Raw genomic sequence first — 26941 nt, forward strand, 5'->3', positions numbered from 1 at the left:
GCACACTACACACACCTGGGAAGAAGAGGAACTCGCAAGGTCAGTGTCAGCTGATCCACCTTGTCCTTGTCATCCCCGCCTTGTCCCCAACGAGCCCCACCTGGTGTTGAAATCTGTTTTCCACGTGTGCACCTCAAAGCCCCAACCTTGGGCAGAAAAACAAGTCTAGGGAGAGATTTGTCATGTTCCCTTCTAGGATCACTTTCCTGCCCAGGCTGGCTTTGAACTGTGATCCTCAGATCTCAGCCTCCTGAGTAGCTAGGATGACAGGTGTGAGCTATTGGCACCTGGTGAGATTGGTCACTTTTAGATGAGTAAATATAGCCCATCCCCCACAACCACAAGTTCCACAGCTGAAGATTCAACTAACCACAGATGGAAAATATGTTGGGGGGGGGGGTGCACCTGTGCGGAACGTGTGCAGATTCTTTTTTTTTTTTTATCACTTATGGGGTTTGAACTCTGGGCCTGGGCGCTGTCCCTCAGCTCTTCAGCTCAAGGCGAGCGCTCTACCACTTGAAGCCACAGTGCCACTTCTGGCTTTTTCTGCTTATGTGGTGCTGAGGAATCAAACCCAGGGCCTCATGCATGCAAGGCAAGCGCTCTACCACTGAGCCACCTTCCCAGCCTGTCTGTCTCTCCTTATTGCTTCAGCTCTATAGTACAAGTGTTCTTTATAGCAGAAGCTATTGTCTGTAACCCTGAGATGAAGCTGGTGATGTATACCTGTGATCCCAGCTACTCAGGAGGCGGGGGTAGGAGGATCGTGGTCCCAGGCTGTCCCTGGAAATGTTCATAGAAGAGCCTACCTGAGAAAGCAACTAAAGCCAGAAAAGGCAGAGGTGTAGAAGTTGCAGAGCACGTGCTTAGCAAGTTGAGGCTCTGAGTTCAATCCTGTCCTCCTCCTACTAATGTCAAATGTGGTTTTATAAGTTGCTAATATGACCCAGCAAAGTAAGTTTCAGGAGTAAGAGTAAAGAAACAGCTGGGTGTTAATGGCTCACGCCTGTCATCTTAGCTAACTGAGGAGGCCGAGATCTGAGGATCGGATTCAAAGCCAGCCCGGGCAGGAAAGCTGGTGAGATTCTTATCTCCAATAAACCAGCAAAAAGTTGGAATTGGTGCTGTGGCTCAAATGGTAGAGCACTAGCCTTGAGCAAAAAAGCTCAGGACAGCACCTAGGCCCTAAGTTCAAGCCCCAGGACTGGCTTTTTTTTTTAAATCCATTGGTGTTGACTTAATTTCCTGATCTCCAGTCTTTGTCAGCTTCACAAGTACCTCGTCTTCAGGAGCACTGTTTTGTGTTCCCAGAGGGCACTGTTCTAAGTATTCACACATGACAATCTCAAACAACCTTAGGAGGCAGCTCTTACTCCGTCTCATCTCAAAAAAGAATGGCACCAAGACCCAGAGAGGTTAACTAACCTGGACAAGATCACACAGCTGAGAAAAGGTGGAGCCATCCTAGAATGTCCTTTGACTTCACAACAGGGACTTCACAACAGGAAGTTGCCCCTTGAAGGACTACTGTTATTACTCCTCATTTGACAGATTGGGAAATTGAAGCTTGGAGAAAAGAAATAGCCAGTTCCTGTTCATGCAGAGATTGAGAAACATAGGTTAGCTGGGCAGGTACTGCATGCCTGTAATCCCAAGGCTCAGGAGTCTGAGGCAGGAAGATCTGGAGTTTGAGGCTGAACTGGCCTACACAATGAGGTCTCCAAAAAGGGGAGAAAACAAGCATGGTGGCTTACACCTGTAATCCGGGCAACTCCAGAAGTGGAAATCAGGAGGATCATGGTTTGAGGCAAAATGTTACCAAGAAAATTCCCATCGCAATCAAAAAGTTGGGCATGTTGGTGTGTGCTTGTCATCTCAGCTGCACAGAAGGCCATAGGTAGGAGGTCAAGGGTCCGGGCTTAAGGCCAACCATGTGCAAAAACTCAAGACCTGGCTGGGAAGGTGGTAGAGTGCTTGCCTAGCATGCATGAAGCCCTGGGTTCAATTCCTCAGTACCACGTACATAGAAAAGGCCAGAAGTGGTGCTGTGGCTCAAGTGGTAGAGTGCTAGCCTTGAGCAAAAGAAGCTCAGGAACAGTGTCCAAGTCCTGAGTTCAAGTTCCAGGACTGGCAAAAACAAAAAAAAACACCTCAAGACCCTATGAAAAATAAAGCAAAAAGTCTGAGGATGGCTCAAATGATAAAGCACCAACCTAGAAAGGGCAAGTGCCTGAATTCAAACCTGAATACAACCAAAAGAAAGAAAGAAAGAAAGAGAGAGAGAAAGAAAGAAAAAGAAAAGAAAAGGAAAGGAAAGGAAAGAGAAGTCACAAGTGGCGCTGTGGCTCAAGTGGTAGAGTGCTAGCCCTGAGTACAAAGAGGCTCAGGGACAGCGCCCAGGCCCTGAGTTCAAGCTCTGGGACCAGCAAAAGGAAAAGAGAGAGAGAGGAGAGAGAGAAGGGAGGGAGGGAGGGAGGGAGGGAGAAAAGCTGGCTGGGTGCCAGTGGCTCAATCCTATAATCCTAGCTACCCAGGAGATTGAGATTTGAGGATGGAAGTTCAAGTCACTGGGACTTTTATCTCCAATTAACCACACACACACACACACACACACACACACACACACACACACCCCGGAAGGGGAGCCGTGGCTCAAGTGGTAGAGTGCCAGCCTTGAGTGAAAACATCCCCTATACACCCCACCTACACACACACACACACACACACACACACACACACACACACACAATCCTAGAAGTCATTGTGAAAAACAGCAGGTGGGACTGACCATACTAGGCACTATACAAAGCAATGAACCTTTATTGCAGTCTTTCTGTGCCAGAGCCTGCCGAGGAAGGCCGAGCACCGGAGCCCCCCCCACGTGGAGGGGCGGGGCCAAGGGCTGTGCTGGGGGCGGGGCCGTTACAGGCCACGCCCGCTCCCGGCCCCTCCCCTATCACCAATAAGAAGCTTGTCCACAAGCCTCCCCTGGGACCGGGCTCTGGGCCCTTACTCTGTCCTGGGGCCCGCTAGGAGGCGAGGGTGGGGGGCAGGGGTTCCCCCCAAAAGCTAAGACACCCCAGTAGCCTATGTACACTGTGGAAAGGTTTACCACCCAGAACTGCAAGCTAGTGCAGCCCAAGATGGGCAGCTTGGGGGCGGGGTGGGGCGGGGCCCCAGCCCGGTCCGGACGGGGGCGGGGCCTGTCAGGACGGGGGCGGGGCCAGTCCGGGCCGGAGGGGCGGGGCAGCCTGGTCCGGGCGGGGCGGGGCAGCCTGGTCCGGGCGGGGCGGGGCCGTATGGGCGTGGCCTGTCCGAACGGGGGCGGGGCAGCCCGGGCCGGAGGGGCGGGGCCATCTCTGTCCGGACAGGGCGGGGCTGGGGGGGGGGCCATCTCGGCCGCGCGGACCCCAAGGCCGCAAAGACTCCTTAGCCGGAAAGTCACAGGAGGACACCAGCGGCCGCGGCCACTAGGAGCGTCGCCACGCCAACCGCAGCAGCCCCGGGGCCTTTACTATGAGGGGTGTTCGGAACCCCGCCTTTTCCGGGGTGCTGCTCCACATTACTGCGGTCCTGGTGGCCCGCGGCCCCTCCCTCCAACCAGAGGTCCTTCTCCGGGATGACCTCGGGGTCGGCGGCCCTGGGAGGCGGCTGGCTGGCGGCGGCGGCGGGGGTGGCGGCGGCGGCGGCGCGGGTGGCGGGGGCCGGGGTGGAGGCGGGGCGCGAGGAGGGGGCGGCGGCCCGCGTGGTCGGCGCCGGCGCGGCGGAGGTCGAGGCGGGCAGCAGCACGAGCGGGGGGATCCGGGCGGAGAAGTAGGTCTTGTTGCGGAGGTCGGAGTTACAGCGCGGGCCCTGGCAGCAGGAGCCGCTGAGGGTGAACCCCGGGCCCGTCACCCCGTCCCGCGTGCACTCCTCGTCCTGCACGCAGCCCCGCACCGGCAGGGACACCGTCACATTCGCTGCAGGAGGGGACACGGGAAGGTCGGCTTGTTGACAGCCGAAGAGCGAAGAACCCCATCCCCCAAACTGGACCTGACTCTGAAGCCATGCCATTCCAGAATCTTCCACAGGTGGGGGACCCCTGTTTCCCACATAGTGCAGTGAGAGCAGCCCGAACTACAAGGGCTCGATTGGGACAGGACTCCGCTCCCCCCCCACTCCAAAGATCCCAGCCAAGCCCCAGGACCAACCAGCAGCCCCGTTCAAATTTAAAATCAGAACCACAGCTGAGGATCGAGGTTCAAAGCCAACCTGGGTATAAGACAGTCTGTGGGACTCAATCCTCAATTAACCAACAAAAAGCCACAAGTGGCGCTGTGGCTCAAGGGGTAGAGCGCCAGCCTTGAGCACAGAGGCTCAAGGACAGCATCCAGGCCCTGAGTTCAAGCCCCAGGACCGGCCCAAGAAAAGAGAAAGAACAACACGTCCCAGCTCCCCGCGGGGGTCAAGACACCGGGCCTAGAATTTGATCTCGAGAAGCTGCATTTCCCATGATGCTCCAGGACAAGACCGGCCCCCAGACCCCAGCACCGTCCTCGGTGGCGTCGGATGTGGGGCGGATCGGATCCTCCCTGCGAGCCCCCAGCCCCGCGCCTGCGTGCGGGATGCCCCGCCCTTGCGCGCAGGATGCCCCGCTCCCAGGAGGGCAGCTCCGGGCCGCTCACCTGCCGTCAAGGTGACGTTGCCGTCGAAACAGCCCGTGTAGGCGCGGTCGCTGGCGTTGTAGCAGCTCACGACGGGCGGCGCCGAGCCCCGGCACTGCTCCCGGCTGAGCCCCACGCAGCTGTAGCACTCGACCCCGTTGGGCTCGTAGGCGCTCTCGTTGCCTGCGGGGGGGCGGCGTCAGGAAAAGATCGACAGGTAATCCCAGCTCTTCAGGAAGCTGAGATCTGAGGATCCCGGGTTCGAAACCAGCCCAGACAGGATTAACCAGCAAAAATCCAGACGCGGAACTTGCGTGGCCCAGGTGTGGGAGAGCTCCATCCTCGAGCGGAAAAGCTCAGGAACTCAGCCCAGGACCTGAATTCAAGCCCCGCCCCCGGACTTCCCCTCCCCCCCAAAAGTGCCAGGACCGTTGAACCCATCCGCGGGGCGTGGTTAAGTGTGGTGGTCCCGCCTCCTACGCCGTAGCCCCGCCCCTGCCCCATCGGACTGCCGCTCCGGTGTAGCTCCGCCCCCATGCCTCCAGCCCCGCCCCCACAGCCACCCTGATGCGAACCTGCAGGGGTTAGCCCGCGAGAGGTGAGGTTGAGCTTGGCGTTGCATCGGTCCTGGGCACACTGCTGCAGCTGGATGAAGGCCAGGAGCCCGTGAAGGTCCAGTCCGCGGTCATTCTTGCCGGGGAGTCCCGAACCGCAGCCCCTCACTGCCACTGAGAACTGCCCGTGAACTGCCAAGAGGGAGGGGCGCGTTCGTGGAGGGCTGGCTGGGGGCGTGGCTACTGGGACCAGGCATTGGGGGCGTGGCCACGGGATGAGTTTGGGGCGTGGTCTCTTTGGAGGCGGAGCCAGCGGGCAGGGCAACCTCGGGGCGGGGCCTTCACACCCAATCCCTGAAGGAGACAGGGGCCTTGGGGACTTGGGGTGGGGTGGAGGGGGCATCTCGGAGCAGAGAGCACTAGGGAGCGTGAGGCACAGGCAGACAGACAGAACAGGACAGAGGACTGGGGATGTGGCTCAGTGGTAGAGTGCTTGCCAAGCATGCATGAAGTCCTGGGTTCGATTCCTCAGTACCACATATACAGAAAAAAAGCCAGAAGTGGCGCTGTGGCTTAAATGGTAGAGTGCTAGCCTTGAGCAAAAAGAAGCTGAGGGACAGCGCCCAGGCCCTTGAGTTCAAGCCCAGGACTGGACAGAAAAGAAAAAAAAAAAAAAAAAGAATTGAAGGGAGAAAGCTAAAAGTAGACCTGGGACCAACCCAGAGAAAACTACCAAGAAACTGACGAAAAGAAGGTGCTGAAAGTTGAGTGCTTATTAATCTTGGCTCCTTAGGAAGCTGGTTTGAAACCCGTAAAAAAGTGCAAGAGACCTTTATCTGTGGCTCAGTCATAAAGACAGGCAAGAGCTGGGGATCCTGAGTTCAAACCCTAGTACCAGCACAAAACAAAAGCAGGTACAGGGTCACCGGTGTGGGGGGGGGAGTGGCTTTAGCCACTCGGGAGGAACAGGGGAGGGACTACATGGAGACCCAGCCTCAGCCCCACTGGCTAGCAGATCTGGGGTGTCAGAGGTGGAGCGGGAATGGATCAGGTGTACCTCATTTCACACCACGCTCCCAGCTTGGTCACGCTGTCACCCAACCGAAGCCCCCCCCCCCAAAGGAAGGGTCTGGGTCGGCTGGGCTGGGGGAGTGGGAGGGGTTCACTCACTGGTCTCCACCGCCCCCACGGCCTCGGTGCAGACTTCCACGCCGGGCGGGCACTTCACCGCCTTCATCCTGTGCGGCGCGCAGCCGTCATCGGCCTTCTGCACGCAGCTGTAGCACTCCAGCGCCTGGGCTCCTGGGGAGGGGGGGGTCCCAGGCCAAGCAGCAGTGAGTTCAAAGCCACCCCCACCCAGGGAGACATGCCCTCCCACAAATCTGGGGGCCCTCTGGACGGTGTGCCAGCTCAGGTATGCCTGTGGGAATTGCGGGGGGGGGGGTTCTCTGCCATCAAGGGACCCCTCCCTAATCACAACTGTTTGCTCAGGATGGAGGAGGCAGAGGGTGCTTCCCATAGCTCCCCCTAAACAGAACCGGGGGCGCCCCTCCACGGTCCCCTGGGAGCAAGGCAGGGCTGCCTCTTAGTCCTTTGCTCCAGATGTGAGACTCTGCCCCCCAGCCCCCAGAATTCTCCCCCCCCACGCCTCTGTGTAGGAAGTGGGGATACCCCAGCCATAGAAGCCCTCCCCCCCCCTCCCCGCCAAAATCAGGCCACAGACACACCTTGGTGGAGCAGCAGCAGCAGCAGCAGCCGCAGCCGGCCTGCGCCTCGGGTGGCGGCCGGGACCTGCGCCTTCCTGGCGGGGAGCATGGCTGCGTCCTTCCTCCTCGGCGTCCCCCCTGGGTGTGCCACCTCGCAGCCGGGGCCCTCTTACCTGAACCCCGGATGAGTAACCTCCCCCCGGGGCAACCTTAGCCTTGCCCAACCAGGCGAAGTCAGCGTCCGCCGTGGGTGCGGGCCTGCGCCCGCCCCGCGTGCGTCACCCCCGGGCACCGCGGCCCCTGTGCGGGTGCCAAGGAGAGAAAGGGCGGGAGGCCACTCTCTTGAAAGTCTCTTGGAATTCCCCCCCTCGGAGGAGAAAGTCTGTGTGGGTGTGAGGAGCCCCAAAGAGAGGCAGGGGCTCCCCACCGATCACCATGCACCAGCCACTGGGGGCCCGGGGTCCCCAGCACCTGCCAATGAAGCAACAAGGGGACAGATCCGAGCCAAGTAACCATGCCAGCGCAGTCTCCAGGGACAAGGGCGATGGGGGCCGCAGAGCTGGGGACCCAGAGGAGGGTGCAGTGGACACTGGGGGAGGAGACCCAAGCTGGGACCTCAGGTTTGTTCCGGAAGGAGCTGGAGGCCGGTGGGGCGCTGCACTCAGGCTAAAAGGGACTGTCCAGAGCAGGGAGCTCTGGGGGCCCCAGAGAAGAAGGGGGAACCTGGGCAGAAGAGTCAGGCAAGCACAAGCCCTGAGGAGAGACAGGGATCAACACTGAGAAAGATGGGGGAGCCAGCGCTAGTGGCTCAGGCCTGTCATCCTAGCTACTCAAGAAGCTGAGATCTGAGGATCACGGTTCAAAGCCAGCCTGGGCAGGAAAGTCAAAGCTGTAAGTGGCGCTGTGGCTCAAGTGGTAGAGCGCTAGCTAGCCTTGAGCTGAAGAGCTCAGGGACAGTACCCAGACCCAGAGTTCAAGCCTCACAGGGGAAAAAATGATGGGGGACCTTTGACAGGGTCAGAGTCAACTGAGGGCATGAACAGGCTTGCTTTGTGGGTGCTTTGGTTTGTTTTTGTGCCCCTATAAGGGCTTGAACTCAAAACCAGGTGGATACTGTTCTTTAGTTTTTTCACTCAAGACTGGCACTCTACCATTTGAGCCACAGCTCCATTTCTAGATTTTTGGCAGTTAATTAGTGATGAGTCTCATGGCCTTTCCTGTCCCAGCTGGCTTTTCATAGTGATCCTCAGATCTCAGCCTCCTGAGTAGCTAGGGTGACAATGTGAACCCCAGAGCCTGCTTTAAAATAAGGATTTTTTTTTTTTTTGGGTCAGGGCCTGGACACTGTCATCTGAGCTCTTTTGCTTAAGACTCGTACTCTACCACTTTGAGCCACAGCTTCACTTCCAGTTTTCTGGAGATAAGAGTCGCACAGATTTTGCTTCCCTGGGCTGGCTTTGAGCCGTTGAATCCTCAGATCTCAGCTTCCTGAGTAGCTAGGAGTACAGGCGTGAGCCACCAGCGCCCAGCTAAAATAGGAATTAATAGTATATACCCAGTCAGGCTGCCTGTGGAAATGAACTGAAGCCCCTGTGGAGCACCAGATACTCCTTTTTTTTGTTTTGTTTTGGTTGGTCATGGTTTTGAACTCTGGGCCTGAGCGCTGTTCCTCAGCTCCTTAGCTCAAGGCCAGGGCTCTACCACTTGAGCCACAGCGTCACTTCTGGTTTCCAGCACTAGATATTTCTAAGTGCTCTAAAAGCATATTTTTGGTGTAAAGAGACTGCTATTACTATGATTATGAATTAGTGATTGATCATCTTGAGCTCCTGCTCTGTGCCAGACAGGATGCTGGCCTTTGGACAAGCAACCTAGTCTTGAATTCCCATTGCAGGAAGGGAGAAAGTACCCATTTCTCAGAGGAGGAAAACTGAGACCCCAGGGAGGGAGACATTAGTTCAAGTTGTTCATACAGCGAGGGAAGTGGTGGTCAGCTCCCCCTGGCTGGCTCCGTGTCTGAAGGCAGAAAATAGCGGGCTATGTTCATAAAGGTATCTACACCCCAGACTCAGGCATCTGGGTTCCCAACTATGACAAACACCTCAGTCACCTAGGTGGGGTCACCTGTCATGCAGTGAAGGCTGGGACAGCGAAAGTGAATGACTTCTTATAAAGTCATCCTGTCTCCCAGCCTGATTCCGGTTCGCTGTGTGACCCTGCAGAAGTGTCTTTTCTCTGACACTCCAAAGTGTACATTATTATCCTCATCATCTTCATTTTGAGATGAAGTGTCACTGTGTAGTCCAGGCTAGCCTCTACCTCTCAATCCTCCTGCCTCAGCCTCCTAAGCACTGGCTTTAGGACCCATTTATATTGAAGTTAGGGGCTGTCTTTCCTGGTAAAAGGGGAGACTGTCTGGAATTGGACAAACTGGTCAATCCTGCCTCAGCGTCCTTCTTGCTGTGGGACTCCAACCAGCTGCATTGCCCTCTCTGAATTGCAGCTTCTTCTTTGCTCAAATGGCTCTAAACCCTTCCCCACCATGCCAGTGTGTGGCAGGCAGAGTGATACCCTGGTCTTGTCTGGGGAGCAGGAGGCCCCACAGAGCCTCCTCTGCAGCCAGCGTGAGAGTTTCAGGGAGGAACCCTAACTGGCCAGACAGGAAGAACTAGCCAAGTGTTCTGGGCCGGAGGGAGGGGCCCAGGGTGGAGAGGCTCGTGCTGGGGCCTGCCTGGATGCTGGGGCCTGACCTGCACCTGGCCCCGGACCAAAAGAACACAGCGAGTTTGTCTTTATGAAGTATTTATTAATTTTTACCCGGCTAGGATGGGACACAGCACTCACACCTCTGTCACTCTACCCCAGCCTCCACGAAGGTTTGGAGGCCACTGGGCTCCAGGCCCCAGCCTCCGCTAGCTCTTCCTGCTCCCTCCAGCCAAGTTCACTGCAAAGATTCTGGAAGACAGTAGCCCAATAGAAGTGGCAGTGATGCACAGAGCCAGGACAGGATGCCAAGAGGGTGAGAGCCTGTCCTGGGGCACTGAGAGACAGCAGGAGGTAGGCCCACTTGTGACCTGGGGTTCTAATCCCCACCACCACACTCCACTAACAAAACACACAATCAAAGACCAAGTGATGAAGCCAGGCACCAGTGGCTCATACCTGTCATCCTAGCTACCCAGGAGGCTGAGATCAGAGGATCACAGTGCAAAGCCAGCCCAGGCAGAAAAGTCCCCATGAGACTCTTTATTTGCAATGAACCACTCAAAAACCACAAGTGGCACTGTGGCTCCACATGGTAGAATGCTAGCCTTGAGAAAAAATAGGTCAAGGACAGCACCCAAGGATGAAGAATTTCTTCAGATGCATAGCCAGGCAGTGTTACAGGCCCATAATCCTAGCTCCTTGGGAGGCTGAGGTGAGGAGGGCTGTGGTTGGAGGCCAGTTGTGAGGAACCACGTAAGCAAGATAAAAGGCTGAACACGTTGGTGTGTGCCTGTCATCCTAAGCTGCTTGGGAAGTATAAATAGGAGGATCACTATGCAGGTTAGGTCGGCCTAGGGCATAAAACAAGACCTTATTTTAAAAGGTAAAAGCAAAAAGGGATGGGGTTATGGCTTAAGTGATAGAACACAAAATCCTGAGTTCAAATAGCCGTGTGTGTGTGTGTGTGTGTGTGTGTGTGTGTGTGTGTGTGTAGGTGTTCAGGGCAGTGAAGGCTGTTGAGAGACTAAAGGCAGAAGTAGAAGGGGAAACCTAGAGAAAGTAGGAGACGCAGGGGATCCTGGGAAAGGAACCATAACACACGGGGCGTGTGCAGCACTTGAGCTGGGTGGAGTGTGAGGCTCCTAAACAAAGCTGACACCGCCCCCTAAGGGGCGTAGGGACCCAGTTCCCTCTCTCCTCAATGGACTGGGCTCTGCCCTGCAGTGCACAGGTCATGAGAACAGCCAGGCCCCGTGCTCCAGCCCCGAGGGGCGGGGACCCATCCTCCCAAGCCAGGGCGCCAAGGGACGGGAAACCTCCCAGGCTGTCTGGACAGCCAGTGTGGTTAAGGCACACCTGTAACCCCAGCACTGGGGAGAGGTGGAGGCAGGAAGACCCGGGGCGTGAGGCCAGCTGGGGAGCGGGAGGAGGCCGGGGATGAGGACCTGGGGGGTCCAGCCAGAGGAAGGGGGGCCCCTCCTCCAGCCATGACCCTAGGGGTTAAAGGTCAGCATTGCTGACCCCCCCACCCCGCACCCCTGCACGCAGGACCCACGTGGAAACCTCAGGGCTTGTTGGTTTTTTTTTCCTCACGTTTAATTCGGTATCACAGAAGCACCAATAAATAGTCGCATCCGCTCCCCGCGAGCTTGCCCGGCCCCGGGCAGGGGACGCCGCCGGCCGCCGCGACCTCCGCGGCTCAGGCCCGCTGAGCCGCAGCCCCCGCTCGGCATCGCGAGAGTTCCGAACGGGCGGGACCAGGCTTTTTCCGGAAGTGGGCGTGGCCCGGCCGCCTATAGGCAGGAGCGGAACGGGGCCGGCTCTCGAGGGACGTCGTGGGGGCGTGGTCAAGGCTCAGGGGGCGTGGTTCTCGTCTGCAGCTGTCACAATGACGTCCATCCAGATGCGCATAGCTTCCGGGCTCGGGGCCACCATGTAGAAAAGGCGTTCGTAGGTTTTGACGCAGAACGTCAGGCGGGGGCTGGGGCTCTGCAAGTAGGAAAGGGGGGTTAGGGAGACAGGCACTGCTCCCCGCTTCCATTCCCCCCACCCCCTTCCCCAGCCTGGACTCCAACCCCTCCCACGCCACTTGCTGGCTGGGTAGCTTTGGTCAAGTTACTCAAGTTCCAGGTCTGGGTTTTTTCCATTTGTCTTGCTAAAGAGTGTTCAAGCCACAGCCTGACACTCAGCCCTGTAATCCTTAGCAATTCAGGAGCCTAAGATCTGAAGAGCAAGCTTGGTCAGGAAAGTCTGTCTTATCTCCAATTAACCAGAAAAAAGGTGCAAGTGGAGCTGTGACTTAAGAGGGGGAGCGCCAGCCTTAAGCAAGAAAAAGCTCATGGAAGTGCCCAGGCTGGAGTTCAAGCCCCATTAATGGCACTAAATAAATAACAAAGGGTGCTAGTTACCTCACTGGTTAAGAGGATTACAGAAAAAAATGTAAAAAAGAAACGTTTATGTAAAATGATATTACTACACCAGGAACCAAAGGAATTTTAAAAGGACCAACTATAAGCCCTTTACCCAGCCTTATTTTATTACACTAGAAATACAGACATTTAAATTCCATCTCCTGAGGTGGTAGATAATGGTTCACGCCTGTAATCCTAGCTACTCAGGAGGCTCCGATCTGAGGATTGCAGTTCAAAGCCAGCCCAAGGCAAGGAAAGTGTGTGAAACTCTTTAACTCCAATTAACCACCAGATAACCGGAAGTGGAGCTGTGGCTTAAAGTGGTAGAGCACTAGCCTTGAGCAGAAAAACTCAGGATGGTGCCCTGGCTCTGAGTTCAAGCTCCACAACCAACAAAAATAAAAAGTAATAAATTCCCTCATTCCCCCCCCCCCAAAAAAATAATCTAGCCTCCTCCGGGTTAGCAACTGAGAAATGTTAGTGTCTAAAATCCATTTAACTGAGCCACCTACTGGCCAACCCCAACCTGTAGGTATCATCTATGTCTATATTTTAGCCCAGAGTGTGTCCAAGTTTGCTCATTTCACAGATAAGAAAACTAAGGCTGGCAAAGTCAGTCTTCTGACATCACACAGCTGGGATTGCAAGTGAAGCTTTAGAAAGCCTTGTGTTGGTTCCTCTCCACAGAGCACCCCACAGATTCCATCAGTTGCCAACACTGAACCTTTTACCCCGGCACTTTTACAGGCAGAGGGGAGGGAAACAACTGGGGGCTGGGCTCTGTGCCACACGCCTGTAATCCCAGCGACTCTGGAGCTCTGAGGAGCCACAGATGGGGTTGGGGGCACTTCACCTTGAAGGCACAGCGTAAGTGGTCATAGTAGACTTCTTCAATGGCCTGGAAGTAGATGACACCTTTGAGCTTGGTCTCCTCCTTGTCTGATGGAGGGAGAGAAGAAACAGGCGGCTGAGGTGCGAATGTGTGGTGGGGTGGGACTGCACTGGGGGAGGGAGGAAGGGGAGGGGTCTGGAGTCCCAAGGCTGGAGGGTGAATTCCTATTCAAGCTAGGTGGGTGCAGGTGTCCAGACTGCACCCATAGCGGTGGTCTTGGAGGGAGCTGAGGGGGGACTCGGGAGAAGAGCAGGATGGAGCCAGGGCCCCAATTCCCAAATCCTGGGGTGGGACGGGGGTGAGTATGGTTCTGGCGTGTGGATCCCTGAGGTTGGAAGGCTGGGGCCCGGGTTTCCCGGGGTGCCAGCCCGAGGTGAGGCCTGGAGCCCGGACCCCGCAGCCCGTGCGCCGGGCTTACCTGCGTAGTAGGCCAGGCGGCGGGCCTGGCGGTCAAAGCAGAACCACCGCTTCCTCCAGGTCTTGATGCGGCCCCCCATCTTCACCAGAGGTCCACGGCAGCAGCCCCCGGACACCCTCACGTGAGGACAGCTTTCGGGGTTGTGACCCCAGCGTTCCAGGTGCTGCCGGAGGTCCAGGACACGAGGCCCAGGGGGGCGTGGTGGGGGCGTGGGTGGGGCCTGCAGAGAGCGGAGATGTGGTGGCTATTGGGGAGCCAGGAATCGGGGTTCCTAAAGCTTGGAGACCTGGCCAACAGGCCATGATGCCTAATTTTTTTTTGCCAGTCCTGGGGCTTGAACTCAGGGCCTGAGCACTGTCCCTGAGCTCCTTTAGTTCAGGGCTAGCACTCTACCACTTGAGCCACAGCACCACTTCCAGTCTTTTCTGTGTATGCGGTACTGAGGAATTGAACCCAGGGCTTCACACATGCTAGGTAAGCCCTCTACCACTGAGCCACATTCCCAGCCCCATGATGCCTAGATTTTTATTCCTTAAGATTGGGTTTGGGGAACTTCTTGGCCAGGGTTGGCCTCGAGCTATAATCCTCCCAATTTGGGCCTCCCCAGCAGCTAGGATGACAAAGTGGACATCACTGTGTTTAGCTTCCCTGTACAGTTTGTGGGAAAGGATAGGGGGTGGACGGGTCATGGTGCTTGAATTCAGAGCCTGGGTGCCGTCCATGAACTTTTCTGCTCAAGACTAGTGCTTTTACCACTTAAGCCACAGTTCCACTTCTGGCTTTTTGCTAGTTAACTGGAGTTGAGAGTCAAATGGACTTTCCTGTCTGGGTTGGCTTTGAATTGTGATCCTTAGATCTCAGCCTTCTGAGTGGCTAGGATTACAGGTAGGAGCCACAGAGCGTGCCTAGTTTTAAATAATGCAGAGGCACAATGCAGGGCACAAAGCCAGCACAGGGGACACGGACGGGGACAATGCTCACCACAGGGGGCTGTTGAATAAATGATGCTACAAGGCATGGCAGACTACCTCCAAGTGTGCTTCATTTTTATGAGGACACGCACTGACACAGACTTGCTGTGTTTATTTCATGAACACTTTCCTGCCCAGGCTGGCTTTGAACCACGATCCTCTGATCTCAGCCTCCTGAGTCGCTAGGATGACAGGACTGAGCCACCAGCATCCAGCTTAAGGCTCAGTTTTTAAGAGCCCCAGCATAGACTTGTTCAGAGGAGGGGAAACTGAGGCACGAAGAAGGGGCAGCTGGGCCCATGGTAACGCTTGTGCTGAGAACACAAAAGGCTCTGCGATGGACCATAGCACACGAACAAAACAAAAATGGCACCGTTTGCCTAGAACATCCATGCCACAGATGCGTGAAAGAGAGCATCCGGGCAACTCCTACCCTTCCCAACCCCGGACGCTCAAAAGACCTGCAGAGCAAAGGCCACGGACACACCGGGCAGGGAGGAGGCAGGTGAGACTGACCGTGATGGCAGGAACTGCAGGGCCTGAGGGTCTGCTGTCTGCACCTCTCCTTGTCCCTTCCTGTGGGTTGGGGTGCAGGGACAGTGAGCATGCCACCCCGAGACAAGTGGAGGGGATGGACAGGCTTAGGGTCTGAGGGAGGAGGCTGGGGCCTGGACCCCTGGGTCTGAGGGTGGAGGCTGGGGTCTGGATCCCTGGGTCTGAGGGAGAAGGGTTGGGGTCTGGACCCCTGGGTCTGAGGGAGGAGGCTGGGGCCTGGACCCCTGGGTCTGAGGGAGGAGGGTTGGGGCCTGGACCCCTGGGTCTGAGGGAGGAGGCTGGGGTCTGGACCCCTGGGCCTGAGGGAGGAGGCTGAGGTCTGGACCCCTGGGTCTGAGGGAGGAGGCTGGGGTCTGGACCCCTGGGCCTGAGGGAGGAGGCTGAGGTCTGGACCCCTGGGTCTGAGGGAGGAGGCTGGGGCCTGGACCCCTGGGTCTGAGGGTGGAGGCTGGGGTCTGGACTCCTGGGTCTGAGGGAGGAGGGTTGGGGTCTGGACCCCTGGGTCTAAGGGAGGAGGACTGGGGTCTGGACCCCTGGGTCTGAGGGAGGAGGACTGGGGTCTGGATCCCTGGGTCTGAGGGAGGAGGCTGGGGGTCTGGATCCCTGGGTCTGAGGGAGGAGGCTGGGGGTCTGGATCCCTGGGTCTGAGGGAGGAGGCTGGGGTCTGGACTCCTGGGTCTGAGGGAGGAGGCTGGGGCCTGGACCCCTGGGTCTGAGGGAGGAGGCTGGGGGTCTGGATCCCTGGGTCTGAGGGAGGAGGCTGGGGGTCTGGATCCCTGGGTCTGAGGGAGGAGGCTGGGGGTCTGGATCCCTGGGTCTGAGGGAGGAGGCTGGGGGTCTGGATCCCTGGGTCTGAGGGAGGAGGCTGGGGGTCTGGATCCCTGGGTCTGAGGGAGGAGGCTGGGGTCTGGACTCCTGGGTCTGAGGGAGGAGGCTGGGGTCTAGGGGAAGCAGGGCTGGGGTCTGAGCGGGGAGAGTCCCGTCTGCAGGAGGGGGTGCGGGGGTCTCACCCTGGCTTTGAGCAGACGCTCTCTCTCTGCCACAGCCTGCTGCAGTAGCCGTTCCATGTGGGCGATGTCCGGGTGCAGGGCTCCATAGCTGGATGGAGGAGGCGGAGAGGGGTGGGGAGGGGCAGAGAGGGGTGTGGTCACCATGGCTCCACCTCCTCCTCCTCTGCTCTGCCCCCTCCTCTCCCTGGGTCCCACCTGTTCCCAGGGCCACAGTTCAGCAGCTGATAGAGCGGGTGTCTTCCTGAGGTCCCCACTGCTGGGCCAAGGGCCGAGGCCTTCAGGGGCGCTGGGGAAGTGAGGGTGGGGTTAGAAGGCTGGGGTACTCCCTTGTCCCAACCCTTGAACTTCTCTCTGCAGACCTCCTGCCTTCACCGCTGTCTTCTGCCTCGGCCCAGGGGTCCACTGGGGAGCAGGAGGGGGGAGGGGAGGGTCCTCACCTGTACAGTGGACAGACAGAGGTCGAGGAGACCCTTTCTGGCTCACACGCTCTCCCCTTTTCCGGGGCAGGCTTCCAGTCCTCTGGAGGCCAATGGAGCCCTGAAAACACACAAGGCCTGTTGTGATTCTGATCAGAAATGTTCCCTAAAAACTGATGCCTTTCACAGCCAGGCATCAGTGGCTCACACCTGTCATCCCAGCTACTCAGGAGGCTGAGATCTGAGGATCACAGTTCAAAGCCAGCCCAAGAAGCAAAGTCCAGGACACTCACCTCCAATTAATAGCAAAAAGCCAAAAGTGGCACTGTGGCTCAAAGTGGTAGAGCGCTAGCCTTGAACAAAAGAGCTCAGGGACAGTGCCCAGGCCCTTAGTTCAAGCTCCAGGACTGGCAAAACAACAACAAACTAATGCCTTCAGCCAGGTGCTGGTAGCTCATGCCTATAATCCCAGCTACTCAGGAGTTGAGATCTGATGATTGTGCCCCAAGTGGTAGAATGCCAGCCTTCAGTGAAAATGGGACAGAAGCAGCATTGAGGTTCTGAGTTCAAGCCCCAATAGCAGCGCACGCGCACACACACACACACCAACCCCAGTTTGGAGGATTTTTTTTTGGGGGGGGGGTCCAGTCATGGGGCCTGAACTCTGGGCCTGGGCACTGTCCCTCAGCTCTTCAGCTCAAGGCTAGCGCTCTACCACTTGAGCCACAGCGCCATTTCCGGCTTTTTTCTTTTTGCTTATGTGGTGCTGAGGAATCGAACCCAGGGCCTCAGGCATGCAAGGCAAGCGCTCTACCACTGAGCCACCTTCCCAGCTAGAATCCATCTTAACAAAAGATGCTGCTGGGGTTGGGATGGGAATGTATGCTGACGTTCCAGCTATGAAGAGAGGCCTACAACAGGAGGATTACAGTTCAGGCACATGCCTGGGCAAGAAGCAAAACCCGATCTCAAAACTAGCCAGTGCAGGCTGGATGTGGGTAGCTCACGCCTGTAATCCCAGCTTCTCAGGAGACTGAGATCTGAAGCTGGAGACTGGAAGCCAGCCCAGGCAGGAAGGTCCCTGAGACTTGTCTGCAATGAACCAGCAAGAGAACACCACCAGCAGCCTGGGCCCCGGGACTCGGCTCTCAGCACCCCAACCACCCCACTGGCCAGAGAGGCTCATGGGAAAAACTAGCGGCTTCCAGGCACCTGCAGGGAGCTGTGGACGGAGAAGAGACAGGAAGAGGCAGCGGCAGTGGCGGCGGCTGCGGGGTCCTGCAGCACCAGCAGTTGGCGGTCAGTCTTCTGGGTGAACAGGAGCTGGAGAGAGGTGAAGGGGAGACCTGGGCATTGGGGGGTGGGGGGTGGGAGGAACTGGCAGTGCCCAGATGCTTGGGTCCCTGCTTCTACTGGCAACCCAGATCTCAAATGAGGAAACCAAGGCTTGGTTCCAAGGAAGCTGGGGCCTAGACCCCTGGGTCTGAGGGAGGGAGACTAGGGCTTTTGGACCCCTGAGTCTGAGCGAAGAGGCTGGGCCTCTGGGTCTGAGGGAGGAGGCTCTTGGCACATGATACCTTGGTGAGGGCTTGGCTGGGCTCTGAGCAGTCACCTCCGGGCGTCTCATGCAGGCTGCTGAGCTCAAACAGTCGACTCCGCTCCTACAAACCCCATGGCCCACCATGTGTCAGTGAGTGAGGGCCACCCCCCCACCCCACCCCCGTGGCTTTTCCTGAAGCCAGGAAATATGGGGGTGAGGGGGGGCGGCTGGGGGAAGGCCCACAGCAAGGGAGGATGGAGGACAGGTGTCTGGGGAAATGTACCTGCGTCAGGGCCTGGAGGGCCTCCTCCTTCTTCCGGCTCAGCCCCCGGCTCTCGGCGGCCATCTGCTCCCCCAGCGATCCGAGCTGCTCCTCTAGGACCTGAATGCGACGCTGCAGGGGCCCCAGCCCCAGTGACCCACCGGCCCCCTCGGCCTGCCCTCCCACGGCCTTGCTCCACCCAAATCAATGACAGCAGGAACTGGAGGATGGGGAGGGACAAGTCCTGTGTTCCAACTTTTTTCTTTTGTGTCCAAAGAGATCTGGGACAGGTTAGGGAACAGAAGATGGGCTATAGAGGGCAGAGATCCAGGAAGGCAGAGACTTATGGAGAAGAAAGAAGCAAGAAGAGAGAGAGCAAACAAATGTCTGGATAAAACCATAGCATCGTGACCAGGAAAGATGCATAAAGGCAGAGCTGTAGAGAAAAGGCAGAGAAAGAAGACAAGATAAAAACAGACACCAGCCAGGTGCCCGTGGCTCACACCTGTAATCCTAGCTACTTAAAGGCTGAGATCTGAGGATCTTGGTTCAAAGCCAGCCTGGGCAGGAATGTCCGTGAGACTCATCTCCAATGAATCACCAGAAAACTGGAAGTGGTGCTGTGGCTCAAGTGGTAGAGCACTCACCTTGAGCTGAAGAGCTCAGGGACAGTGCCCAGGCCTAGAGTTCAGGGCCCATGACCAACACCACCACCAACAACAGCATCAAAACAGAGCCGGGTGCTGGTGGCTCATGCCTGTAATCCTTGCTACTCAGGAGGCTGAGATCTGAGGATCGTGGTTTAAAGCCAGCCTGGACATGAACATCTGTGAGACTCTTATCTCCAATAAACCACCAGAAAAACCGAAAGTGGTGCTGTGGCTCAAGTAGTAGAGCGCTGGCCTTGAGCTGAAGAGTGCAGAGACAGAGCCCAAGCCGAGTTCAAGTACCAGGACCAACCAAAAAAACAAAAAACAACAAAACAGACACCAGCATGACAGGGCATGCCTGTAATTCCTGCACTGGGAAGACTGGATTAGGAGGCTGGAGAGTTCAAGGCCAGTCTGGGCTACATAGCTAGACCGTGTCAAGACAAGGAGGAGGGAAGGAAGAGAGGGAGGAAGGAGAAAGGAAAAGGAAAAAAAAAAAAAAAAGCCAGGTGCTATTAGCTCATGCCTATAATCCCAGCTACTCAGAAGACTGAGATCTGAGGATCTCAGTTTGAAGTCAGCCCAGGCAGAAAAGCCTAGGAAGACAAGAGTTTCCAATTAACCAGCCAAAAGCCAGAAGTGAAGCTGTGGTTCAAGTGGTAGAGCACCACCCTTGAGGGGAAAAAAAAAAAAAAAAGCCAAGCAAGAGCAAGAAGCCCTAAGTTCAAGTTCCAGTACCAGCAGAGCACACACACACATTCAAAAATAGAAAAACAAGATAAAGCCCAGGGCCTGCCTGGCGGGCTTGTGGTAAGATTCCATGAGCCAGTGCTCAGTAGCTGCCCTGGGCTGCAGGCATAGTCAGGGACGGGGCGGGACAGTGCCCTGGGCTCACCCTGTGTTGCGCCACGCTGGCCTGGAGCTCCTGGACCCTGGGGTCTGACACTGAGGCCCCAGGGCCATCTCTGTCCTCCTCCTCCTGCCGGCTCTCCCGCTCCAGCTGCTGGAACTCCAGATCCTCATAGGCCCGCTGGGCCACATCCAGCTGCTCTCTCATCTGTGGTGGACAGAGGCCCGGATGCTAGAGCCCAGGGAAGCCATGGGGTGGGCGGGGCCAGGACTCCTGGATGCCTGGGTCTGAGGGAGGAAGGGTTGGGACACCCTCATCTCTGAGAGATCCTCACCTCTTGTACCCCATGCAGAAAGCGCTCGCGCTGGTCCTCAGGCTGGGAATCGAGCTGCCCCTCAGCATCCCGGAGTCTCTGGCGAAGATGCTCTACCCGCTCCCGCTCCTGGTGCAGCCGCCTCTGCTCCTGCAAGAACCATGGCCATGCCGGGAGCTCACTCCTGTCATCCTAGCGACTCAGGAGGCTGAGATCTGAGGATCCCAGTTCAAAGCCAGCCTAGGCAGGAAAGTCTGTGAGACTTTTTTTTTTTTTTGTCGGTCGTGGGGCTTGAACTCTGGGCCTGGGTGCTGTCCCTCAGCTCTTCAGCTCAAGGCGAGCGCTCTACCACTTGAGCTACAGAGCCACTTCCGGTTTTCTGGTGGTTTATTGGAGATAGGAGTCTCACGGTCTCTCCTGCCCGGGCTGGCTTTGAACCGCGATCCTCAGATCTCAGCCTCCTGAGTAGCTAGGATTACAGGCGTGAGCCACCAGCGCCCGGCCAGTCTGTGAGACTTTTATCTCCAATAAACCACTCAGAAAACCAGAAGTGGCACTGTGGCTCAAGTGGTAGAGTGCTCACCTTGAGCTGAAGAGCTGAGGGACAGCGCCCAGAGTTCAAGACCCATGACTGACCAAAAGAAAAGGAACTATGGCCGTGCTGTGTGCCTCAGCCTGTGCTTAGGGCAGGACCCCAGTCACCCAGCTGGGAGGCCCCAGATCACACTCCCAGCTACAGCATGGCGCCAGGATAACCGGGACCCTGACGGATCCACACAAGTGTCCTAGAGAAGGCACCAAGCAAACAGCCCTCCTCCCTCAGACCCAGGGGTCCAGGCCCCAGGCTTCCTCCCTCAGACCGTCCGGCTCTTTCTCATTCACCAGATCAAGTTATCCTCAGCCATTCTCTTGTCCACATTGTCATCTCCCTGTCCTTGTTACCACACCAGCATCCAGGCCCCTGCCCTGCATGCCTGCCTGGGTCTCCTCTCCTTCCAGAGCCTACTGGCTCCCTTCCCTGGCCTCTGGGCCTCTCTTGCCCTGGTCTCTCAGCCTCCCTCTAGCTCATGTTTTTTTCATCTGCCCTTTCCAGCCTTGCCCGAGGTAGCCCTGGCATTGTCTGGAGGACTCCGAAGGAGCTAGTGCCCACCCTCCCGTCCATCGCCTCGAAGGATGACCTCGAACCCAGGTGCACCCCAGCCCTGGTAGTCCTCCCATAGCCCCCCATGGCCCCAGGAAACCAAATCTGACACGCGCCCTGTCCATTCCCAGCTCCTCTTCCTATCTTCCCGCCCTGGCCAGCTTTGCTTCCCAAACTTATACTTTTCAACCTCTGTTCACCTGTTCCATTCTGTTCCCTCTGCACCAAATACCCTTCCAGCTCTGTGCATCTCCTCAGGAAGAAATATTCCCTGATTCTCAGGCTCTTTGCAAGTCGCTCACATCCAGGGAACTCAAGATTCCTGCAGCAGGAGTTACCCCTTAATCCAGGTACCCTCAGAGCTGTGTTACACTGCCCTACCAGTCCTAGATTAAAATCACCGTTGGTCCCCAATATTTGCTCAGAAAGTACAAAGTAGGCCAGAAAGTACAAGGTAGGGTGGGGTACATTTGTAATACCAGCACTGCAGAGACTGAGACAAAAGGATCTCAACTTGGATGCCAGCCTGGATTGACATAGCAAGACCTTGTCAGGAAAAATTTTAAAATAATTTAAAAATAAAAAATAAAACGAACAGGTCAGCTGGGCTCTGGGGATTATGCCTGTCATCCTAGCTACTCAGGAGGCTGAGATCTGAGGATCAAGGTTCAAAGTCAGCCAGGGCAGGAAGAAAACCAGGAGTGGAGCTGTAGCTTAATGTGGCTAGAATGTTAGCCTTTAGCAGAAGTGCTCAGGGACAGTGTCCAGGCCCTGAGTTCAAGTCCTAGGATGACAAAACAACAAAAAACACAATGAAGAGGACAACAACATGGGGCTGGGAATGTGGCTTAGTGGTAGAGTGCTTGCCTAGCTTGCATGAAGCCCTGGGGTTAACTCCTCAGGACCACATACACAGAAAAGGCTGGAAGTGGTGCTGTGGCTCAAGGGGTAGAGTGCTAGCCTTGAACAAAAGAAGTTCAGGGACAGTGCCCAAGGCCCTGAGTTCAAGTCCCAGGACTGACAAAAACAAACAAACAAAAAAAGACAAGAAAACACAAAGAGCATTTGAAGCGATGGAGCTTTTCTTTGTAGCTTAGCCACCATCTGCTCTCAGGGAGTGGCAGAGCCCTAGGCACTGACCACTTATCTCTGGTCATACCACCTTGGCATGAGACCAGCCACATCCTGCCTGGAAACAAAAGGACTTGTTTTCCCCAACAGCAGGGAGCAGCTGGAGCAGAGAGAGAACCATTAGAGATAAAACTGCATCAGCTCAACCCCAGATCACAGGCTGGCCTTCCTGGTGTGGACTCCAACAAGTGCCCCCCCCACCCTCTTACACTCTCTCTCTCTCTTTCTGTGTGTGAACTGGGGCTTGAACTCAGGGCCTGGACACTGACCCTGGGCTTCTTTTGCTCAAGGCTAATGTTCAACTACTTCAACCACATCTCCATTTCTGGATTTTTGGTGTTTCATTGGAGATAAGAGTTTCACGTACTTTCCCGCCTGGGCTGCCTTCAAACCCCAATCCTCAGATCTCAGCCTCCTGAATAGCTAGGATGACAAGCAGAGTCACTGGCGGCCCGCTCACTTCCCGGTTTTTGCTAGTTCACTGGAGTTAAGAATCTCTCAAATTTGGGCTGGGAAGGTGGCTCAGTGGTAGAGTGCTTGCCTTGCATGCTCGAGGCCCTGGGTTCGATTCCTCAGCACCACATAAGCAAAAGATAAAGAAAAAAGCCGGAAGTGGCGCTGTGGCTCAAGTGGTAGAGCGCTAGTCTTGAGCTGAAGAGCTGAGGGACAGCGCCCAGGCCCAGAGTTCAGGCCCCACAACCGGACCCAAAAAAAAAAAAAAAAATCTCTCAAATTTGTCTTTCCTAGGCTGATTTTAAACCGAGAGCTTCAGATCTCAGCCTCCTGGGTAACTGAAATTATAGGCATGGGCCACTGGTGCGCGGAGGGAGAGCATCTGTCTAGCTTATGAAGTCCTGAGTTCAATCCCTAGTACACTCACACACAATATTTGAAAGGTTGGAGAGTACAGGACACAGGGGTAATCTGACTTTAAAAAAAAACCCACTTTTATGCTATGTTGAACATGAACTGTACAACTTGTGGGTGGGGATGGGAGGGAGAAATTGGGAGAGAAGGAGAGCAGGGGTGACATTGTGCAAGAAGAAATGTACTCTCTACCTGACCTACGTAACTGTAACCCCTCTGTGCATCACCTTTGTAATAACAATTTTAAAAACTTTTGTGGCTTTGACATTTTTCTGAATATGACATTTGAAGAGCAAACAGCCAGGAGACCACGGAAGGGGGCTCCGGTGAGTCAGAACCCCACAATCACAGTCAGGAAGGGAGGAGGAGAATGAGGAGAGAGGAAGAAAACCGGTGGAGAAGTCAAAGGTCAAACCAACCTGTTCCCGCAGCTCCTGGCTGCCCCTCGTCGCGTCCACCTGCGGGTCCAGCAGCTCCCGAAGCCGCTCCTCCTCCCGCCGGGCCGCCACGCGCTCCCCGGCCAGCTCACCTCGAAGCAGGGCCACCTCCACCTCCATCTGCCCAGACAGAGAGCGCGAGGCCTGGGGTCCTGGGGCCCGTGGGGTGCAGAGGCCCGGGTCTGGGGGGTGGGATGCTTCCCCCCCCGCCCTCCGCCCCTAGGCCTCACCTCGATCCGCAGCTCCTTCCTCTGGCGCTGCAGCTCCTTGACCCGCTGCTCCATCAGGGCCACGCGGGTCAGCGCCTCCAGCTGCTGCGCCCGCAGCCGCCGCGCCGCCCCCCGCGCCCCCTCCCCGGAGGAGGAGATGAGCGCGGTGGGTGTGGCCGGGGCCGGAGCTGCAGCCTCGAGCTGGAGCCGGAGGGGGCGTGGTCATGCGAGGCCACGCCCCTCCCCGAAACCCCTCCCCCGATCAATCGCCACACAGGCCCGAACCCTCAGCGCGCCCCCCATTCTAGGCCCCCCCCTTCCTGCTCTATGCACTCAGGCTAAGGATGGAGGGCGGGGTCGGTGGGGTGGTCACCAGATCATTTCTTTGGGGGGCAAAGGGGGGGGTCCTAGCTCCCACCCCAAGGGGTACAAAGCACTGTTGGTTATAGGAGGCATTTGTTTTCCTTATCCAGGGTCCTAAGCCTAAGTCTCTTTTCCTGGATCTCTGGGTCCTTTTCTCCCCGCGGGGGGGGGGGTGGGGAGTCATCTCTCTCTGACTCAGTTTATCTGTCTGAATGGCTAAGGCTCTTTCTCTCCCTCTGGAAGTTGATCTGTCCTTTTTTTCCCTGGAATTTCCCCTGTCCCTAACCCCACCTCCGTCCGTCTCTCCTCCGTGTCCCGTTGGGATCTTGGTCTGTCCGTCTCTGGATCTGGCTAGTGTCTGTCTGTCTGTCCGAGTCTCTCTGGTTCCAGGTCGACTTTTTGCTGTCTTTCTCGGGGTGTCTCTACCAGTCTCGGGGTATCTCCGCTCATCTCCACATTCCTGCTTTCTCTCTACCTGTCTGTCTGTCCATCTGTCTGTCTGTCCGGGTCTGCCTCCCGTCTGTATCTTTGTCTCTCTGGGCCTCCTCAGTGTCTCCACCCGGCCGCTATCTCCGTGTCCATCTCTGTCCTCTCTGCCCATCTCCGTCCCCTGCTAGGGTCTGGGCCCCGTCGGGGTGACCCCCGCCCCCCACCTGGGCTGCCGCCCCACGGGCCCCTCACCTCCTCCCGGCAGCTCTCCGTGCTGCTGCCTTCCCCGACTTCTTCCTCTTCCTCGGCCTGCTGATTCGCTCCCGGGCGGCTCGGGAGCTCCGCGGGGACCCCGGGCGCCTCTTGCACTTGGGGCTCCTCGGAAAGCCCCTGGGGTTGAGCAGCTTCTTGGGGAAAGGCTTCAGCGTCGCATTCCGGGACGGATGGCGAAGTCGGGGTCCCCTCCTCGGGGCTGCTGGGCGTCCCCATAGCCGCTTTGGATTCCAGCGGGGTGGGCGTGGCCAGGGTGCGCTCGGGGCGTGGCCTTAGGAATCGGGCAGGGGCCTGCGGACCTCGGGGGCGTGGCCTGGAAGCTCGGAGGGCGTGGTCTAAGAGTTCAAAGAATGGCGCTGAGCATCCCGAGGGCGTGTCCTGAAGTTTCCGGGGGCGGGGAATGAGGTTGGGCGAAGGCTGATTGCTCCTAAGGAGACACGCCCCCAGAGGCGGGACGGGAATTTGAGTCCGCGATGGGGAGATGGGGGTCCCAGCGCTCCCCCTAACTGGCCTCCCTCCTATCCAGGAGTCAGACCTTGAACCCACTCAACAGCCCCCCCCTCCACGCCCCGCTTAATTTCCTGCACTACCTTTATGGCACCCCATCTCCTCCCTCCGGGACTCCCCGCCCCGCTCCGCCCGGGAGCTCGCAGTCTTTCTCCCGGTCCCACTGCACTGGGGGTGGGGAGCCCCCAGAGATCCAGGAGTCGGGGCTCCCAGTCGCCACCTTTTGGGACAAGCCCTGGCGCCTCTCAGAAAAGGGATCCCCGACTTCCAGCCCTCCCTTCCCGCTCCTGCCCGGCAGCCGCGGCCCTCCTCACCAGCTCAGGCTTCGGCGCCTCCGCTCTGCGCCCTGCGCCCTGCGCCCGGGCCCCACCGCTTCTGCTGCAGGACAGGTGGCTGGGATGAGGAGGGGGGAAGAGGGCGGGAGAGAGGGCGGAGGGAGGCCGCCCGTCCCCCTCCCTGCAGCCCGGAAGTGCAGGGGGGAAAACAGGTCCAACCGCTCTCCAGGGAGGAGGGAGCCACCGGCTGGCCCCGCCCGACGGCCGTGGCATCCAGCCATTCCAGCACCACCAACCCCTCTCGGAGAACCCAACATGGTGTCCACCCACTCCGACTCCAGAGCCCCCTCTCACCGCCTCCCCTGCCCCCAATCCTTTCCCCAGGAGGGGCCAGGTGTCTTTGGCCATTTCTATATTGCCGTCTCTAATATTCAGATCTTGTGAATTCTCAAAGATAGGAATGGAGATGGGGGGGCCTCTCCCCTTTAATGAGCCCTTGAGAAGGGCCCCAACCGGTTTAGGGAGCTGGGCCAGGGGGTAGGGGTGACTTGGGCTGTGTCAGTGACCCGCCCAGTGACAAGGAAACATGCCCTCCATACTTTACCACAGGGTGGAGGGCAGGGGTTAAAGGTCTCAGCCAGACCCTTTCCTGTCTGGGCAAAACAGGAAAATAAGCAGCACGTGAAATGGGATTACTAGAGTCCAAGAGCTGTAGCAAAATGCTGTGCACACCTTAATTTAGTTTCATAGATCAATCCAAGAAGGGTTGTCATCTACAGGTTTTTGTTTTGTTCTGTTTATGCCATGCTGGGGCTTGAACCCAAGGCCTGGGTGCTGACCCTTTTCACTTGAACCATAGTGGAACTGGGGCTTTTGGCTGGTTAACTGGAAATAAGAGCCTGGTGGATTTTCCTGCCTGGGCTGGCTTTGAACCAAGCTGTAAGATCACAGCCTCCTGAGTAGCCAGGATTACTACCATGAGCTACCAGGGTAAACCTACTATCTTCATTTTATCCTTAGGAAAGTGAGGTTAAAGAAAATGAATATATCCAACTTCTATAAACACCAGCTTTGGTGTCTTTGAGTCAATGTAGGAACATGGAACCATTAAGTAAACTGTCACACACCAGCCCGGATGTGCCCGAGAGATGATTCTAGATGATAGTAACAAAAATAGTTCTGGTAGGGAGTCTGCCTTGCAGGCAGGGTGCCAGGCACTCAAGGGTGTTATAGGCTTATCAGATCCTGCAGGCACCCTGTTATTACCACTTCCACTTTACAAAGGGGGAAACTGAGGACTGAAGGGAAATACCTTACCCTGGAGTTCTAAGAGAAGGGAGTGGCTCAAATGCAAGGCCCATATTCAAGTCTGCACCTGACCTTGTGAGTTAGGATCTCCTCCTCCTCCTGGC

General features: G+C 56.9%; 2 protein-coding genes across 2 annotated transcripts; both read right to left on the reverse strand.

Annotated features, from left to right (window-relative positions):
* Positions 1 to 3393: 3393 nt before the first annotated feature.
* Lypd3 (LY6/PLAUR domain containing 3) lies at positions 3394 to 7022 on the reverse strand. Its single transcript, XM_042668169.1, has 5 exons — positions 6925 to 7022; positions 6368 to 6499; positions 5219 to 5389; positions 4665 to 4826; positions 3394 to 3959 (listed from the first exon to the last, which is right to left on the reverse strand). The coding sequence occupies exons 1-5, from the start codon at positions 7010 to 7012 to the stop codon at positions 3442 to 3444; spliced, it is 1071 nt and encodes a 356-aa protein (XP_042524103.1). The 5' UTR covers positions 7013 to 7022; the 3' UTR covers positions 3394 to 3441.
* A 4191-nt stretch (positions 7023 to 11213) lies between these two features.
* On the reverse strand, positions 11214 to 25645 carry Phldb3 (pleckstrin homology like domain family B member 3). The gene is made up of 16 exons (XM_042667953.1): positions 25569 to 25645; positions 24727 to 25174; positions 23704 to 23883; positions 23456 to 23593; positions 19919 to 20047; positions 19630 to 19791; positions 18106 to 18216; positions 17860 to 17943; positions 17495 to 17605; positions 16304 to 16403; positions 16062 to 16152; positions 15867 to 15954; positions 14818 to 14877; positions 13331 to 13550; positions 12874 to 12959; positions 11214 to 11598 (listed from the first exon to the last, which is right to left on the reverse strand). Exons 2-16 carry the CDS (start codon positions 24961 to 24963, stop codon positions 11464 to 11466), a joined length of 1932 nt encoding a protein of 643 aa, XP_042523887.1. The 5' UTR covers positions 24964 to 25174; positions 25569 to 25645; the 3' UTR covers positions 11214 to 11463.
* Positions 25646 to 26941: the final 1296 nt, after the last annotated feature.

This window comes from Dipodomys spectabilis, unplaced genomic scaffold, assembly GCF_019054845.1.
Source record: "Dipodomys spectabilis isolate Male_0828 unplaced genomic scaffold, ASM1905484v1 ptg000422l, whole genome shotgun sequence".
NCBI lineage: Eukaryota > Metazoa > Chordata > Mammalia > Rodentia > Heteromyidae > Dipodomys > Dipodomys spectabilis.